Genomic DNA, 18,374 nt, shown 5'->3' on the forward strand with positions numbered 1-18,374 from the left:
GGATGCCAAGACAAAAAAATGGGGGCAATCACATACATAATGCACAATTATTACATGTTTTATATATTTCGATATCAAACACCTAAGCTTTTATATTTATGTGTGGTGTATTTAAATCATCAATATCACATGAAAAATATCCCCATTATTTATATTTAAAATGTAAACTACATTTTTATGTCACTACTAAATAAGTATGAGGTATTTATATAAGTAGCACCCAATTCATATGTATTTAAACATTTAACATCCAAATTTTATTTTTTTATATTTATATCACTGAAATCATTCATATCATATTGGAAATATCATCCTCTCAACTTTAAAGAAGTGAAATATACATTTATAGGGGAATTTATGTTTAGTTATAAGATATATAAATACATAAAAATTGAATGGTACGTATGTAAATCTTCCAATATTTAAAGGCATGATTTCTATGTCAATTAAATAAAAAAAATGAATTTTTCATGGTGAATGACGAAAATTTTAAATATAATGAATTTACTAAAATTTGAAAATTTTATATTTCAACCACTTAAAAGACATAAAAATTGTTAAATATAAAGACTGTTTTAAAAAAATAAAATTTTGAATGATTTTAATATAAAATTTAAGTTTAGATGGTTAAAATACTATATTTAAAATTTTAAATTATTTTTATATTAAAACCCTGAAATGCATGACTAATACCAACAAAGAAACAAATGACATAAAAGGCACAATGTGATCCTCACCGCCAACGGTCAAAAAAAAAAAAAGAGACGTTGGGTAGCCGTTTACCCCGAATCCGATCTATAAAGATCGAAAAACAAAGCCATCAGCGCTTCACTTGCTTTGCTTTCATTTCTACTTCATCTCGGAAACGGGGGTGAAGCGGAGAAAATCTGCGCGAACGGAATTCTGTTTAATTCTTAATCTGCGGAAACACCTTCCAATTTATTTCTTCAAGATTTCGTTTTCTTTCTTCCTAAGAATATATTGCCCCTTTTCATTTTCTGACCTTTTTAAAAAAAAAAAAATTCTTTGCAGGGTTTCTCTTGTTGTCGTTCTAGTTTGCCAATTTGTTTGTTTCTTTATTTTAAATTTGCAGTTTTTTTTTTCTCTTTGAGCTAACAAATGGATGCAGGATCTTTACGTTTTTCTTTCTCATCCTCCACTGAGAAGGCTCAATCAAGATATCGCCAACCCCTCGCCAGAGTTGGATCCACCGTCTACATCCCTTCTCTCCGCAATACTTCTTCCAATCCATCTTCTTACTGGCAAAGCGTAAGAATTCACTCCCTTTCAAATATTAGATCTTTTTTTTGTTAGTTATTTATTCATTCCATCTGATTTCATGGATCTTCTCATGCGAAAATTTCCAGTTTATCTGAACTTGTTTAAATATTCATCTTACCGGCGTCTTAATATATCAGGGAGACAGGTTCATACCAGATAGATCTGCAATGGATTTTGATGCTGCGCACTACTTGTTAACGCATGTCAGAAAGGAAAAGGAGAACAATGAAGTTGTTTCACCTGCAAAAGAGGCCTATCGTAAGCTGCTCGCTGAGACTTTACTGAATAACAGAACCAGGATATTGTCATTCAATAGAAAGCCTCCAGTTCCCACTGATTCAATGCTCGCCGCTATTTCTGAGGCTGCTACTTCCAACCAATGCAAGAGTACCAAAAGCAAAAGATACATTCCACAGGCAAGCATTTTTATTCTTCCAATCTTCCTTTTAATCTGATTCTTCCAGTTTCTTACACTTTATTTTTCTTTTTCCGTTGGTTGGAACGGTTCTTACAGTCAGCAGAGAGGACGTTAGATGCTCCAGATCTGGTGGACGACTTCTATTTGAATCTGCTTGATTGGGGAAGCAGAAATGTCCTGTCTATTGCTCTAGGCAACACGGTGTACTTGTGGAACGCTTCTCAAGGTTCTACTTCTGAGCTCGTCACCGTAGACGATGATTTGGGTCCGGTCACCAGTGTCTGCTGGGCTCCTGATGGTCAGCACCTTGCCATCGGACTGAACAACTCGGAAGTTCAACTCTGGGATTCGAGCTCAGCTCGACTGGTAAGTGGAATTTTGTTTACTAATATGTTGTACAACAGTGAAGCACATGAGCTCCTTCAGGCTTTCCTAAAGTTTTATTTTTTCTTTTGAAATCAATGATGTTACAGTTGAGAACACTGAAAGAAATCCATAGATCTCGCGTTGGAACTCTTGCATGGAACAACAATATCCTCACGACTGGGGGAATGGATGGGAAAATTGTGAACAATGATGTGAGGATAAGAAATCATGAAGTGAACAGCTACAGAGGTCATCAGCAAGAAGTTTGTGGATTGAAATGGTCTGCATCTGGCAAACACCTGGCAAGTGGTGGCAACGATAATCTGCTTCATATATGGGATTTCTCTATCGCCACATCATCTTCATTTTCATCTGCCGCAAATCAGAACCAATGGCTCCACAGATTTGAGGGCCATAATGCAGCTGTGAAGGCTCTGGCTTGGTGTCCATTTCAGAGTAATCTGCTTGCTTCGGGTGGAGGTGGTACCGATCGTTGTATCAAGTTCTGGAACACTCTTACAGGGGCTTGCTTGAATTCAGTGGACACGGGCTCACAGGTTTGTGCGCTGCTGTGGAACAAGAATGAGCGTGAGCTACTGAGCTCTCATGGGTTTACTCAGAACCAGCTCACATTGTGGAAGTATCCTTCCATGGTGAAGGTTGCTGAGCTCTGTGGACATACTTCTAGAGTTCTGTACATGACTCAGGTAAAGATTACCTTTTTTCCCTTTTTATATCGTGGATATTTTGATAAAAAATTAACTGAAGTTTGGGAATTGCAGAGCCCTGATGGATGCACGGTGGCGACGGCCGCTGGTGATGAGACATTGAGATTTTGGAATGTGTTTGGGAATCCAGAATTGGATAAGCCTGCAGCTAAGACAAAAAGTGCAGAACCATTTGCCAACTATAGCCGCATTAGATGAGGAGAATTTTAAAACGGAGGAGGGGAAGAAGAGGAACCACTTGGGATTCTCAATTGTGATTTCTCATTATGAGGTTATTGCACTAAACTGGGCTGATTAAGATGAGAATATTTGATGTGACTGTGACTGGAAAATTCAACTTAAATTTTCTACAACATTGCAGAATTTGGTGTTTGATTACAATGCCTCAAAAGCCTTCGGTTGATTGAGATGTAGATGGAACCCATCCTTAAGTTTCTTTAAAGGTGATTTTCTTGTTCGCTGGTATTTCAACGATTCAGAGAAATTAAATGAACTGAGTTCTTTCTTTATTGCAGAATTCGCTCGTATTGTGGGGAGTTTTATGAATTTGTAAAAAAGATCATCAATGGAATAAATTGTAGCAGTAATGACAGTATTATACTGTTAGGTGTGCATTACTGGAAGCAACTTTTTGGGTGGTGCAGCTCAAGATGTCTCCTTGAATACGCGCCAGATGCTGTGTAAATATATTTTTAACCATGTTCTGCAGGCTCATGTATGATTTGTATACATTTTGTCATCAGATTACTTTAATCTAAACTAACAATTATTTTATTTTATTTTATTTTATTTAATTGTTGGCATGAACAGATTAATTTTGTATATTTATTTAGTTTATGGTCGGTATTTTATGTGTTCTCTATCAATCTATTTATGTAAGTAACAGTTTAGTTGTTTGTTTAGGTTGAGATTATAAAGCTAAGTTGGAGATTTAAAGAACAGTTTTTCGTTTTAGTATGGATTAATCATCAAATAACTGTTAGTTTTGATGGGTCTTTAATTACTTTCTCTATGTTTTAGTAGAGAGATTGTATTCATACGGGCCTTTTCGACTTTAATCCGTGTTCTTTTTTCAATAAAGTATTATGCAGGCCTTCGCAGCCCGTGAATCCATCGTCCGACCCATCCGATATTTAAGGCAAATATATTTTTCAAGTAATTTTACATATAAAATTTCCATGAATAAAACTTATACAAAAATTTGTTTTTTCTCATTATGAAAATAAAGCAAAAATAAGATATTATTTTCATTGTTACTCGACCCAAGTTTTTATGTTCATAAATTCTTATTTTTAAAGATATAAGAATAAGTTAATAATAATAATAATAATAATGGTAGGGTTGACTACATGTAGTTTTGTAAATAAATAATTAAAAATACTTTATTTTTTAAAACTGTTACCCTAAACCCTAGAACCATCAAATTCTTAGATGTGTCACGTTTGTCACCTCGAAGTAAGTAATTTCTCTTTATTGTGGGACAAAAACATCATTCCTAGTCAAGAGTATTGTCTTTGTAAAATGCATTAAATTTCTTGCTAGGTTGTGATTCGAATCCTAAAATGCATTAAATTTCACGCAATCTCATGTTTTACTGTTCACATTTCATAATTTCAATATTTATTATTTATTTTATGACTTTGATGTGACAAATCTCATTAATTCAATTTCATTGATTTTATAAATTCTGATAGATATTTTATAGTTAAATTCTTGTGTTTTGATTGGGATGCATGAAATATTATTAGATTCATATTAAACACTTCAGAGATATTAGTAGATTTTTTATAAATATAAGTATATGTATATATATGTGTATACATTGAAATTTTATATTATAAGATAGTGTTAAATGAACAGTTCAAAGAAATAAGTAGATTTTTATAAATATATATGTGTATGTGCCTATAAATGTATAGATTGAAATTTTATATTATAAGGTAGTATTAAATGATTGGTGTGTCGTTTCTGTGCAAAAACAATTGATATGATAGCATTTGCATATCTACAGAAAAAGTGCATGTGTTAAATTTTATTCATGATCATAAGCATGTGATAGCCTTTGCATACTCTTCTATACACATAGTTAAGCAAATTATTTGTCATGTTGCATGCCCCATTTTACTTCACATTTATGCTTTAATAAATTGCATTTTACTTTATGTTCATATTTTAATAAATAGTTGTTATTAACTGAGTTTGATTTTCAAACTCACTCGTTGAAACATGTTACACCCAACCACTTACCGAGTCGTCCCCATCGGGGCAAAATTTTCAACTTTAGATTTAATTTTAGTATTTTATGTTTCGTATTAGTGTATCTTTCTTTTTTTGTTATGAGATAGTTGATACCCAATTTTTAGTTTATTTGCTTTCAATTACCCAATTTTCATTTTGTATTGGTTGGACTCTTTATTTCTATAATAAAATAATTTTTTTCTTATTTTTATTGGTTACTAACTGCACGTTCAATTCTTTTAATCATGTGGATAGCTGTTACCCAATTTTTAGCTTATTTGCTTTCAGTTACCCAATTTTCATTTTGTATTGGTTGGACTCTTTATTTCTATAATAAAAAATATCTATAATTTTTTATTTTATTTGGATAGCACTCTTTTTTTTTTTTACGAATACAAAACTTGTTCAATTCTTGTAATCATGTGTTGTCGGGGTGCACCACATTCCGGACCTTGGGTGTGTGAAAGAGTGATATCACAACCTATGTTTCGTATTCAATTTCTCTTGTATTTTGTACTTGTTATCCTTTATTTTTGCTTCTCTTTTCATTGCATTACCCATCCCTAGTCATTATAGGATTGGGTAGGGGATGGATTCAATCGATTTTGATTTCGTGTATCTTTTATTTGTTTAAATGACTTTGAAAAACGAGGCGTTATAGTCACTCGTGAAAGTTATAAATGATAGTTATTATAAATCATGTTCTCGTTCTCTATTTATTTCTCTATATTTTATTTCAGAGGTCTGAGTTGTATTATAAGGAATTGTTGTAGGAGTGCAAGGAGAACTTGGGATTGACACTTGGGGAGGAGTCAGTTCTCCGGGAAAAAGATAAGTATGCTATTATACATTGTCTTATATTAAAGTATTTTATAGTATTTGGATTTGATTTGTTATACGATGATGTGTTTTGGGGTTATCTTCATGTAATATGAGTAAGTAATTTCCTTTTTCTTTCCTCTTGTGATGACACTCCTACAACAATTCCTTACAATACAACTCAGACCTCTCAAATAAAATATAGAGAAAGAAATGGAAATCTCACTTTTCCTTACCTAATTTTCATTTTGTATTGGTTGGACTCTTTATTTCTATAATAAAAAAAAGTATTTTTCTTTATTTTTATTTGGATAGCACACTCTTTTTTTTTCACGAATACAAAACTTGTTCAATTCTTCTAATCATGTGTTGTCGGGGTGCACCACATTCCGTGTGATAGAGTGATATCACAATCTATGTTTTGTATTCAATTTCTCATATATTTTGTACTTTTTATCCTTTATCTATTTTGATTTCGTGTATCTTTTATTTGTTTAAATTGCTTTGAAAAAAGAGGCGTTTAGTCACTCGTGGAAGTTATAAATGATGTTTTCGTTCCTAGTGGTCTCCGCTCCCCTAATTTTCATCGTGCAGATCATGCTCAAACCATTGAGACTGCTGAAACATAGATTCTCAACATGTGAACTCTCATGGAGGTGGCTGACATCTCCTTTAACATGTTGATTCATGTTTTTGATGATATTGAACTTTAATTGAAGATATTTTCATGTTTTTGATGCAGGTGAAATAAGTAAAGCAGTTGCAACAAACTGGAGCTAAAATGAAATAAAATGGAGGAAAATGGATCATAGGATTTAGCGCATAGGCACCGCTCCCTCGCTCCTTGGTGGCTCCTAATTGATTTTCCCAACTGACTGAGCAAACTTTGAGCTATTTCACTAGGAAGCAGATAATACGAGGGGGAAGCATGGAGAAAAGAAAGTAGTGTATTAATTAGGTAAGGAAAAGTGAGATTTCCATTTCTTTCTCTATATTTTATTTGAGAGGTCTGAGTTGTATTGTAAGGAATTGTTGTAGGAGTGCAAGGAGAACTTGGGATTCACACTTGGGGAGGAGTCAGTTCTCAGGGAAGAAAATAAGTATGCTATTATACATTATCTTGTATTAAAGTATTTCATAGCATTTGGATTTGATTTGTTATAAGATGATGTGTTTTGGGGTTATCTTCATACATATAATATGAGTAAGTAATTTCCTTTTTCTTTCCTCTTGTGTGAGATAGTATCATGTGTAGGATGTAGATTCAATTACAATTATTTTCATTTTATGATTATGATGGTTGTTGTTACTTTATGCTTAATTTACATTGCAATTTGGCCAGTTGTAGTGTTAAAATATGTTGTGAACCCATAAGACACGAGAGGAATATAGATTCAATCAACTTGTAGGGTGAAGAAAAGAGTAGTTCGTAGATCAGTGAAATAAATAGGGAGATGATTTTAACGCGGGTAGCTAGGAGGTTTCTAGGGTGTTACAGACAAAAACAAACCTTTGTTAACCTAGTTTCTTTATGCATTTGGAAAAGGGCAAAGAAAATGCATGATCCTATTTGTCACATATTTAATTAGGTATTTTAGTTGTTCTACATCTACACTAGCTACTAATTTCATTACTACTTTCATCAAAATTTCATTAAACTAAAGAAAATGCATGGTCCTATATGTAACAAATTTAATTAGGTATTCTAGTTGTTCTACACCTACACTAGCTACTAATTTCATTACAAGGGGAGGGACTTTTTAATAGCTTAAAATTTTACTGCTTCATTTAACTTAGTGTGGTTTAATTAATGGTAAAATTAAAGGTTTAGTATTAGTTGGTAGAATTCCTTGGCTGACATTAAAATAAAACTTATTTTCTAGCTAAGACTACTTAAATTCAGTTAGAACTTTTCTTAAGTTTGTCCAATTTATAACCTTCTCTGTGGATTCGATATTCGAGACTAAAGAAAGTCCTATATTATTTGAACGATACATGCATTTGCGTTAATACCTAGTGTAAAGTGATTAAATGTGAAAAATTAAGTTATTAAATTCATAAAATATATTTTAAAAATTATAATATTTAAATCTTAAATCACTAGGTGTACCGAACGATGATCGGTGGTGACCCAGAATATTACTTAAGCACTACAAGTTAGTTTTGCAGCTCAAATTGCACAAACATTCCAAGCCATTCAGCAAGTAGTGCAGCCGACACACGCCACTCAACCAATACCACATGTCACCGCCATGGAGGCTCAACCTAATAAACTAATGGGGACGACTAATTTGAGTGTCATGGATCAAGTGATGGACTAGTTTTTGAAGACGCACTCTCCTACCTTTAATGGCACAATGAACCTGATCGAGTCAGATGCCTGGCATCATGACATTGAGAAGTGGCTATGAGGAATAAAGTTCTATGAAGATCATGAAATGAACATTGCAACGTTCTAGTTGCGTGAAGGAGTTGATTGCTGGTGGGAAAGTGACCATCGCAACACATTTGTACTGGACATGATGGTTTCTGGGCGGATTTCGAGAGATTGTTTTTGGAGAAATATTTCCTTTTAAGGACCGGGCCAAGCTCATTAATGACTTAAGGAGCAATAAATGAAGACCTTTCGGGAGTACGAGATGCAATTTGTCAGATTTGCTTGTTTCATTCATTCGATTAATCAACATGTAGATCAAAAGTTCTATCACCTACTTGTTGGCTTGAGAAATGACATTTGAAGGTGTCTATCCGTTGTCAAGTGTGCTACCTATAGAGAGTTTGTGGATTGAGCCATACATGTGCAGATAGAGTTGATTGTGCGTAAAGAAAATACCAATGCAAAGCAAAAGGACACTGGTGCTCCAGTGCATGTCCAGTGCATGAAGAACCACAAAAGAAACACCTACAAGATAAACCAAAGAACAATTATAGTAGCCCTCACTGCAGGAAGAGACACCCTGGATCTTGCAACCTAACAATTGGCAAATGTTTAACTATTACAATATCGATCACAAGATCAAGGATTGCCCCCATCTCAACCCAAATTATGCTCACAATAAACCAAAAGACCAACGACAAATAGGTAAGAATGAGTGACATAAATCTAATAAAGGTCGGCACCAGAAAGAAGATGACAAAAGACATACGGGTCAGTACTACTTGCAGCGCTAGCAGCAGTCGCAATAAGTGATGGCGCCTCAACCATATTAGCAAAAATCCTCTTGGACAAATAGCGTAAGAATGGGTGGCATAAATCTAATAATGTTCGTCACCAAAAAGAAGGTTTCAACAGACAAATGGGTCAGTACTACTTGCAGCATTGACAGTAGTCACAGTAAGCGATGGTGCCTTAACCATATTAGCAACATCCTATTAGATTGCAATACCAACAACACCAACAACCACCCTCGCCGTATCAACATCATTCAATGGTGCAATACCAGTCTCAATGATTACATGCTCCAGAGCAGCTTTGATAGACACTTTCACCTTGAGCATTTGTTATAACTCCACAAGAAGCCCTTGAAGCTACTGATGCAGTGACAAATATTATCTCTATTTTAAACCTATTGTGAAGGGAACTGTTTAATTTTGGGGCATCACATTCATTTATATTATACCAATTTGCATATAGTACATTGGTTTATTCAATACATTCATAGATCATATTAACTGTGATATCATAATCATCCTTGTTTGTCACTCAGTGGTTTTATTATTGTGAATTGTTATTAACAAAACACGTGAACATGCTACACTCATAATCTCCCACTTGTTGAGTTGATTTAAAAAGTTGCAAAATTTTTCTGTGCGGACTCCTGATGTAGCTCTACGTGCGACGCAGGATATTCATGAGTTATTTTTAATTACCCAAAAATAACCCAGAATAACTCGCTGTCTTATTTTTGAGTTATTTCGGGATTATTAAAAACAACCCAGAAATAACATAAAAATAACTCAGGAATAACCTGCACCGCACGTTGAGGTATGTAGGTGTCCGGACAGAAAATACACACCTAAAATTGTGTATTAATTTGGGGGTAAGGAGGGGTGGTATGTAAGGTCTGTATTTTATTTTTCTTCTCTCTAATTTGCACAATTTTTATTTCCTTTCCTGATACCCTCCTGATTTGTCTCCCGCCCTCTCCTTACTGCCTTCCCAATCTGCTTGATCTCTTCCACCTCTTCGCTCTATAAAAGCAGAGCTTGGAGGCATCACTCATACTACCTGCTCTCCCTCACCTCCTGGAGCTACCGAAGCCCTCCGATCTCCCTCCCTCTCTCACTCGTCCGCCCCAAAACTATCGGCTTAGAAGTTGAAACATCGACGCGACTAGAGCCAACTAGGAAGGCAACGACGACATTGCACAGGCTGTTGTGAGCGAAGGAGGAAGATGAGGTTTACCTTCATATAGAAGGAGAAGAAGGAGAACGGTAGTTGCTTCGGTGGCCTTATGAAACAACATAATTAAATATATTTTTAATTTTTCATTATGTAAATTTACACATAATTTTCATGAAAAAAAGCATACACATAAACGTATTTTTCCATCTTATCTAAATAAAACAAAAATATGATATGATTAAAATTATTACTTAAGCTAAGTTTAATTAGGTTCATAAATTCTTACTTTTAAAAATATAATAATAACAATAATAATAGTAATAATAATGGTCGAGTTGATTACATCTAGCTTGTAAATAAATAACTTTAATTTCATAATTAAATATACGTTATTTTCTATTTGGTGTAGCATTAATAGGTGAACCGTCAAATTTATAGAGATGTCACGTTTGTCGTCCCAAGGTAAGTAATTGTTCTTTATTACGAGATAAACATATCATTCTTAAATTGGGGCATTGTCCTTGTTAAATGTATTGGATTTCTAGCTAATTGTAGGGTTGTGATTAGTACCTTTCAAATCCTATTCACATGATTGTAATAATTTTTATGTTTACTCATAATGACTTTAATGTGTAATTAGCCTTATTTTATCTTTGTTTAGCCTCATGCTTTATTGTTCATCTTTCAAGATTTCAATATGTATTTTTTATTCCATATCATTGATGTGAAAAATCTCATTAATTCAGTTTTATGATTGTAATAGATACTAGTGGATATCTCGTAGTTATATTCTTTTGTTTTAATTATGAAACATGAAATATAATTAATATTATAATATCATTATGGCGGTATTAAACCCGTCAAAGAAATCAATCAATTTTTATGGGATTTGTTCCTATGTTTCTTTGTTTCAAGATGTTGTAGTGAAGAGACTATATATAAATATATTTATAATTATATATATGTATGTATATTGTTAAAAAAATATATTATCATATAGTGTTAAATGATTGTTGTGCCATACATGTGCAAAAACACATGATATTGTAGCATAAAAAGTACATGTTCTATTTTTTTGTTCTTTTTTATTTTTTATAGTCCTTAGTTTGTCTATCGCTGTATAATTATCTTTTCAGAGATACTTCTCTCTTCCGGAGCAGATGGATGATCTGGAAGAAAGATGAATCGAAAAATAAGGACATACGAAAATTAAAATAAATGAGAGAAAGAACATGAAAAACTTTCAAGCAAGAGGTTTTGCATTTTGGCTGACAGATTGTGTAAACATTTTGGATTCATATGCTATGATGATATCATTGGTAGAAAATAATAAATCAGGCAAATGTTGATTTAAATTATTGTTAAATTTTCAACTCATACTCTCTTGCTTTATTTTGTGAATTCTTTTCAAGGCATGACAAGTGGGGTGTGACACATGGTTTATCACAGTCGGCTTTCTAAGACATGTGAAGTATGATCAAGTGTGAGGAAGACGGACTAGGCTTGAGCGGCTTCAGTTAAAGGTTGATGGGGGAAACTTTAATGGAAGGGAAGAGGAAACAAAATATGGTTTTTGTTTCTTCTTGCACCACAATTATCTTTTCTTATTTGTGGCAAAGAGGGCAACCTTAAATCCAACATTTTCTTATTTGTTTCTAATTTGTTATAAGTTGTTATGTATCAATATTTAGGTTTGATCAACCAAGTATTCTATTGGTCTTCGAGAAAAAAAATAAAAACGAGATTCATTTCTAATGTTACGTGATGCTATTTAAGAGTTGATGAGGTATTTTGATATTTAAGTCATGCAAGTCACTTCTTGCCGAGTGCCTTGTCTTTCCAAGATTCAAGGTCTTGTTTATGGAGGGTACATGAGCACAAGTTATGCCTCTGTGAAAAAAATAGGGTTTAGGGTAATAGATATTTAACTCTCTCTATTTAATGTATGCATTGATTTATATATGCTAATAATAATTTTCTTTTAAAAGGATTTTTAAATTATTGCTAAAAAAAAGCCAAGAAAAAATGGTGAAACTTAAAATAAATAAGAACATTTAAAACATAATAAGGATATATGTAGAATTATATATCATATGAGGGGAAAACTTGTATAATATAACATAAAGAAAATGTATTTTATTTTTTGGGGGCATTGACAGACATACCTCATAGTTCTTATATATTTATATATCTAACAATAAAACAAGCATATTTACATGTATATCTCTCAAATTTTAACACCGCATCAAAACACATCATACACTAAAATGTAAAATATAAATATTAAATTTTGGGTGACGTATAAAAATATAAGAAGAGTGTGTAAAATTTTTGCCACTTACATACATACCAACCCATTTCTATTTATTTATATTTATAATATCTATATATATATTTTTAATTTATAGTTTTATACCACTCAATTTTTTATATTATATTATTTTTTTAATTTTTAAAGATTGAAATACATCTTTTTATGTATAAATAAATGCGTAGGAAATAAATGGAGTGAGTTATGTATATAAGTTACGATATTGAAGGATAGAAGATATATTTTGTAGGGGAGAAGGGTAGAATCGAGCACAGAAGCCGGGCGAAGACCGCGAAGACGGCGAAGTCGGCGGCGGAAGCGGGTACGCGAACCTTTTTGTAATCACTGGTTTCGATTCTAGCCACATACCGTAAATCAATTTTTGCGGAGCTTCTTGCCCTCATATTTACCCCAAAAAAACTGGATTTGCACCATCTGTTTCGTTTGATTATTCGAAGCAATTGAAGAACTGGAAACAAATGAGCAGCAGCAGGGTGAAGAACTTCCGGCGGCGATCGGAGGACAACGATGCAAAGGCCGAAGACAAGGCATCCCCGCGCCCTACTGCAATTTCGACGATTTCAAGCAAATCCCAAGCCCTAACAGCAGTCAAACCCAAAATACCCAAACCCGAGGGGCCAAAGCGCCTCAGCTTCGCCGATGAAGACGAAGAGGACAGCCCCAGCATCACAACCATTGTGCGTTTCGCTGCAAAAACTCCGGCTTCCGGCAGTACCTCCATTCACAAGCACACAACGTCCCGCGATCGCTCGGCCATCAACGCGCCTCACATCCCTTCTAATGTCCAGCCGCAGAGCGGGGAGTACACAAAGGAGAAGCTTTTGGAGCTTCAGAAAAACGCTCGTCCGCTTGGAGGAAGCATGTCTAAGCCCCAAAAATCAAATCCCCAAGCGGAGCCCGTTATTGTTCTCAAAGGTACGGTGAAGCCTATGCCCCCTACACCTTCTCCGAACCAGACACAAGAGGAGGAAGCTGAGGACGATCAGGTGAGTTTTAGAAAATTGGCTCTTGATGTAAAACCGGAAGTATCTTCTGCGATCCCTGACCAAGCTACTATCAATGCCATAAGGGCTAAAAGGGAGCGGCTGAGACAGTCCAGAGGTCCAGCGCCCGATTATATCTCCCTTGATTCCGGTGGAGTTTTGGGTAGCCGGAGTTCTGGTGGTGGATCGAGCGATGATGAGGACAATGACTTCCAAAGCAGGATTGCATTGTTTGGGGAGAAGAATGATGGTAAGGTGAAGAAGGGTGTTTTTGAAGAAATTGATGTAAGGGTGCATGCTGCTGAGGAGAAGGTTGTGGATGATGAAGATGAGGAAGAGAGGAGATGGGAAGAGGAGCAGTTCCGAAAAGGTTTGGGAAAGAGATTTGACGAAGCATCAACTCAGGTGAGTGCTAACAAAGTCATTCAGACCCCAGCTCTACAACCAGCACTGTCTATTCCTTTGAACACAGTTGCTGGTGTTAGTTTAGGCAGTGAGGCCATGTCAATTCCCCAACAGGCTGCTGTTGCTTCCCGAGCTCTGCTGGACAACATTGGCAAACTCAAGGAAAGCCATAAAAGAGCTGTTGCTTCGCTTGTCAGGAACGATGAGAACCTCTCAGAAGCCTTGTCTAACATCACTACTCTTGAGAAGTCTCTACAACAAGCTGATGAAAAATATAAGTTCATGCAACAGCTTCGTGAATTCATATCAGTGATATGTGATTTTTTAAAGGACAAAGCTTCCTTGATTGAGGAATTGGAAGAAGAGATGCAGAAGTTACATGAGCAGAGGGCTGCTGTAATTGAGGAAAGAAGAGCTGCTGATATTGCTGATGAGAATGGTGGGTTAGAGGCTGCAATCAGTGCTGCTCGCTCTGTGCTAGATAGAGGCTCTAGCTCTGCTTATATAGCTGCAGCTTCTGCTGCAGTACAGGCTTCTCTGGCAGCTGTCAGAGAAAGCTCAAACTTGCCTGTTCAGTTGGATGAGTATGGCAGGGATATCAACCTTCAGAAGCGTATGGATTTTGCTAGGAGGGCTGATGCTAGAAAGCGTAGAAGAATTCAGGTTGAGGCTAAGAGGTTGTCTTTCGTTGCAAAGGGAGTTGGTGAATCTATGCAGATTGAAGGTGAGGTGTCCAGTGATGAAAGTGATAGCGAAAGTAGTGCTTATCAGTCCAGTAGGAATGAGTTGCTCCAAACTGCTGAACAAGTTTTTAGTGATGCAGCTGATGAATATTCCAAACTTTCTGTAGTGAAGGAAAGACTTGAAAAGTGGAAGAAGCACTATCTTCCTAGTTATCGAGATTCTTACATGTCTCTAAGCGTGCCATCCATTTTTTCTCCTTATGTGCGATTGGAGCTTCTGAGGTGGGATCCTTTGTATAAGACAATGGATTTCTTTGATATGGAGTGGCACAAGGTGTTGTTGGATTATGGTTCAATTGGAGGAAAAATTGATTTTGAACCAGATGATAAAGATGCTAATCTTATTCCTATTCTGGTGGAGAAGGTTGCTCTTCCAATACTGCACCATGACATTGCACACTGTTGGAATTTATTCAGCACTCAGAGGACAGAAAATGCAGTTTTTGCTATGAATTTAATAATCAGCTATGTTTCCCCTACAAGCAAGGCCCTCCTTGAACTATTGGAAGTTGTGTGTAGCCGGCTTACAGAAGCCGTTGCCAATATCAGTATACCAGTATGGAGTGCAACGGTAATGAGCGTTGTTCCAGGTACTGCACAGCTTGCAGCTTATAGATTTGGGACCTCCATACGTTTACTAAAAAATATCTGCTTGTGGAAGGATATCCTTGCATTGCCAGTTCTAGAGAAATTGGCACTTCAAGAGCTTTTGATTGGGAAGCTTCTGCCTCATGTGAGAAGCACCATGTCAAACGTGCATGATGCAATTACTAGGACAGAGAGGATAGTGGCTTCTCTTGTAGGAGTTTGGTGTGGTCCTAACGTCACCGCAGACTATGGCCAAAAGCTGCAGCCTTTGGTTGATTGTGTGTCTGAAATAGGGAGGGAATTGGAGAGAAGGCATGCTTCAGGTGTTAGTGCGAAGGAGACATTGGGCTTGGCTCGTCGGCTGAAGGCAATGTTGGTTCAGCTCAATCAGTATGATAGAGCTAGGATTATGTTGAAGACATTTCATCTGAAAGAAGCACTTTGACTATTTATTTTTGTACATTGTAGTTGAAGTTTGTGTTTTGACTAGTTCTGATCGGTGCTGTTATGTTCCATAAAGCATGAAATTTTTGTAGCAGAGCATTCCTTCTACAAGCGAGATGAGTATGATGGCTTCATTGATTCTCAAGCTTTCTTAGATTTCATGTCTAATCAGTTTATTTGCAGCCTTGATTCCTGTGATAATTTGAAGCAACTTGGAAATCTTTGCTTATAGATGTAAAATGGTTGGGGAAGTTGCTATTCCTTGCCCATTGTTTTGTTTGTATGGATTGTTACAGTACCTTCAGGCTTATGTATAATCATCATGATAGTTTTAAATGATTTCTGTTTCAGCATTAATATATTATTCTTGAAATGAAGTGTTATCATCTAATCATTATAATCTATTATCTTGCAAACTACTTATTCTTAGAAATCAGTTAAATTTCACATTATGTAGAGTTATCTTTTGTTTGCATTGCGTCTCCATGCCTGTTTCCTCAAGTTCTGCATGTTTTAGTATTCATTTTTGTGGGGATCAGTATACTAAAAGCATTTACGAGTAGATGCTTATTGAATTTTCCTTTTTGTTTGTGCTGTTATTAGCAGAGAGGGGGAAGCCAGTTCTAAACATTTTAGACGTTTATTTATAACATCATTTTAGAATTTTTCTTGTCATTGCATCACAACAAGCCTTATCCCACTAAGTTGGGTCGGCTAACTAAATCCTTTTTCTCTATTAATTCCTATTAAGTGTCATGTTTTCATTTAATTCTAATAAATTAAGATCATTTCTTATACAACATACAGAAATCTTTTTAGATCTACCTCTACATTTCTTAACATGAGTCAAATCTAAAACTCTACTTTCCTAAATAGGTCATATGATGGTCGACATGTAATGTGACCAAATCATCTAAAACAACTCTCTTTAATCATGTCTGCCATTGGAGCTACTCCAACCTTTTCACGGATACATTTGTTTTACATTTTGTCTGTAAGTATAAAGCCACTCATCCACTTGAGTATTCTCATCTTACCGACACTTAACTTGATTTAACGCTTCTCTTTTAGAGGTTAATATTCTGCGCTATAAAGCATTGCAGGCCTTTGATAGGATTTTTCATAGAAATTACGACAAAACAAATATTTTATTTATCTAAAGCAAACAATACAACCACGATCATATATAATAAAGGATAAACACCTACAATTCAAGAGGTAGACGATCTCTCCCAATTCTTATAATTTAAGAGATAGGAAATATGTCTCAAAACTTAACCTTAAGGCTCACAACTCATGCATAACCTTAATCTTAAACTATTAAGCCCCATTTATACCAAAAATAATAAATGATAAAAGACAAAATTGCTCTTAGGCTAAGCACTGATGTATAATTCCTCCTTCCTTAAAACTTGATCCTCAAGGTAGGAAAAACTGCTATTTAATCAAGTTTTGCAACTCCCACTCCTGTTCAAAACATGCTTAAGTCTGGTTCTTGCTTTAAGCAATTGCACACTCGTTACTACCTTTTCACGGCCTTCTTTCATTTCTCAAAAGTCTGGGTCGTCACTTACCCCCACTAAATATTAACCTTCTTCAATTTCTTTGTCCTCGGCCACACAATCAAATTATAAACCTTCACCTTTCTGTAATATCCTGTAAGTCCCATAAACCTTCTCAATCCCTTTCTGGTCTTAGGTACCTAGCATCCACCTTTGATGGATCCAATAACACCAGGGTCTTGCATAAACTATGGTCACCGCGAAGCACCACTATCCTGTCTCCCTCTTGAAACTATATGATCAAAAGTTTCGAATTTATCTCAGGCCCTTCTATGGATTGCACACATTTCATATCACGTCAGTGCTCCCTAAATCCAAGGGAAAAACCTCTTCCATCACTTGAATGCTGACAGCATTAAATCACTCTTTTACAAGCTCCCCTGCTTTTCTCCACCCGTCCCGTCTCCTCCCAATCATGACTCCAAAAATTCCTTTGTCCACCATCTCAAGCTCCAATTGCTTCACTATTTGGGTAAATATGAAGTTGTGGGTGGCCCTACTATCTATCAAAGCAACTATGTTTTGCTCTCTGATCTGCCCCCGAAGTTTCATAGTATGGTTCGTTGTTAATCCCACCATTGAGTTCAATAAGAGTTCTACCACATCTAAGTGAGGGTGTTCCTCCTCCACCAAAGCTACTATATTTTTTGCATTCTTTGTCTCCTCGTCACACACTGTGAGAATTTATAATGTCTGATTCTTGCAACTGTGTTGTGGGGAAAATTTCTTATCGCATTGAAAACATAAAAATATGGCCCTCTTCACTTTAATCTCTATCGTTCCGTAAGATGTTTTGAGTGCCGCCCCAGGTCATGGCCTCTTATTCTTGTTCCGTGGAGTTTCCCTCTAGACTTTTACTGTTTGAGCTTTCGGTATCATCGTGGTTGTAGCTATTCAACATGGTGCTCCACCCATGTTGCTTCTATTAGCATGTTTTATTGCATTTTCTCTAATCTTCACGGTCTCAGCAGGTGAAGTGACGCCCGAATCTCCCTTCATGAAGTTAACCTCCAACACATGTTATGATATCCCTTTGAAACAGTCAGATAACCTATAAAATTTCTCCCTATACTTCATGACGGATCCTTACTGAATCAATACAGAAAGCTACTTGTGTAATTC

At 35.6% G+C, this 18,374-nt stretch overlaps 2 protein-coding genes across 2 annotated transcripts; both read left to right on the forward strand.

Annotated features, from left to right (window-relative positions):
- The first annotated feature begins 824 nt into the window (after window positions 1-824).
- LOC110031093 (cell division cycle 20.2, cofactor of APC complex-like) lies at window positions 825-6,792 on the forward strand. The gene is made up of 9 exons (XM_020734137.1): window positions 825-1,269; window positions 1,419-1,697; window positions 1,796-2,065; window positions 2,173-2,772; window positions 2,848-3,064; window positions 3,155-3,236; window positions 3,309-3,473; window positions 6,445-6,506; window positions 6,593-6,792. The coding sequence occupies exons 1-5, from the start codon at window positions 1,120-1,122 to the stop codon at window positions 2,989-2,991; spliced, it is 1,443 nt and encodes a 480-aa protein (XP_020589796.1). The 5' UTR covers window positions 825-1,119; the 3' UTR covers window positions 2,992-3,064; window positions 3,155-3,236; window positions 3,309-3,473; window positions 6,445-6,506; window positions 6,593-6,792.
- Window positions 6,793-9,993: 3,201 nt separating this feature from the next.
- Window positions 9,994-16,106, forward strand: LOC110031058 (transcriptional repressor ILP1). The gene is made up of 2 exons (XM_020734094.1): window positions 9,994-10,284; window positions 12,757-16,106. The coding sequence occupies exon 2, from the start codon at window positions 12,986-12,988 to the stop codon at window positions 15,689-15,691; it is 2,706 nt and encodes a 901-aa protein (XP_020589753.1). The 5' UTR covers window positions 9,994-10,284; window positions 12,757-12,985; the 3' UTR covers window positions 15,692-16,106.
- The last annotated feature ends 2,268 nt before the right edge of the window (window positions 16,107-18,374 follow it).

The sequence above is a fragment of the Phalaenopsis equestris genome, unplaced genomic scaffold, assembly GCF_001263595.1.
Source record: "Phalaenopsis equestris unplaced genomic scaffold, ASM126359v1 Scaffold000765, whole genome shotgun sequence".
In the NCBI taxonomy this organism is placed as follows: domain Eukaryota; kingdom Viridiplantae; phylum Streptophyta; class Magnoliopsida; order Asparagales; family Orchidaceae; genus Phalaenopsis; species Phalaenopsis equestris.

Coding starts and splice junctions, on each gene's coding strand:
- LOC110031058 (XM_020734094.1), top strand. CDS start 12,986: ATGAGCAGCAGCAGGGTGAAGAACTTCCGGCGGCGATCGGAGGACAAC.
- LOC110031093 (XM_020734137.1), top strand. CDS start 1,120: ATGGATGCAGGATCTTTACGTTTTTCTTTCTCATCCTCCACTGAGAAG. Junction 1,270..1,418: donor CATCTTCTTACTGGCAAAGC/GTAAGAATTCAC, acceptor TTAATATATCAG/GGAGACAGGTTCATACCAGA. Junction 2,773..2,847: donor GAGTTCTGTACATGACTCAG/GTAAAGATTACC, acceptor TGGGAATTGCAG/AGCCCTGATGGATGCACGGT.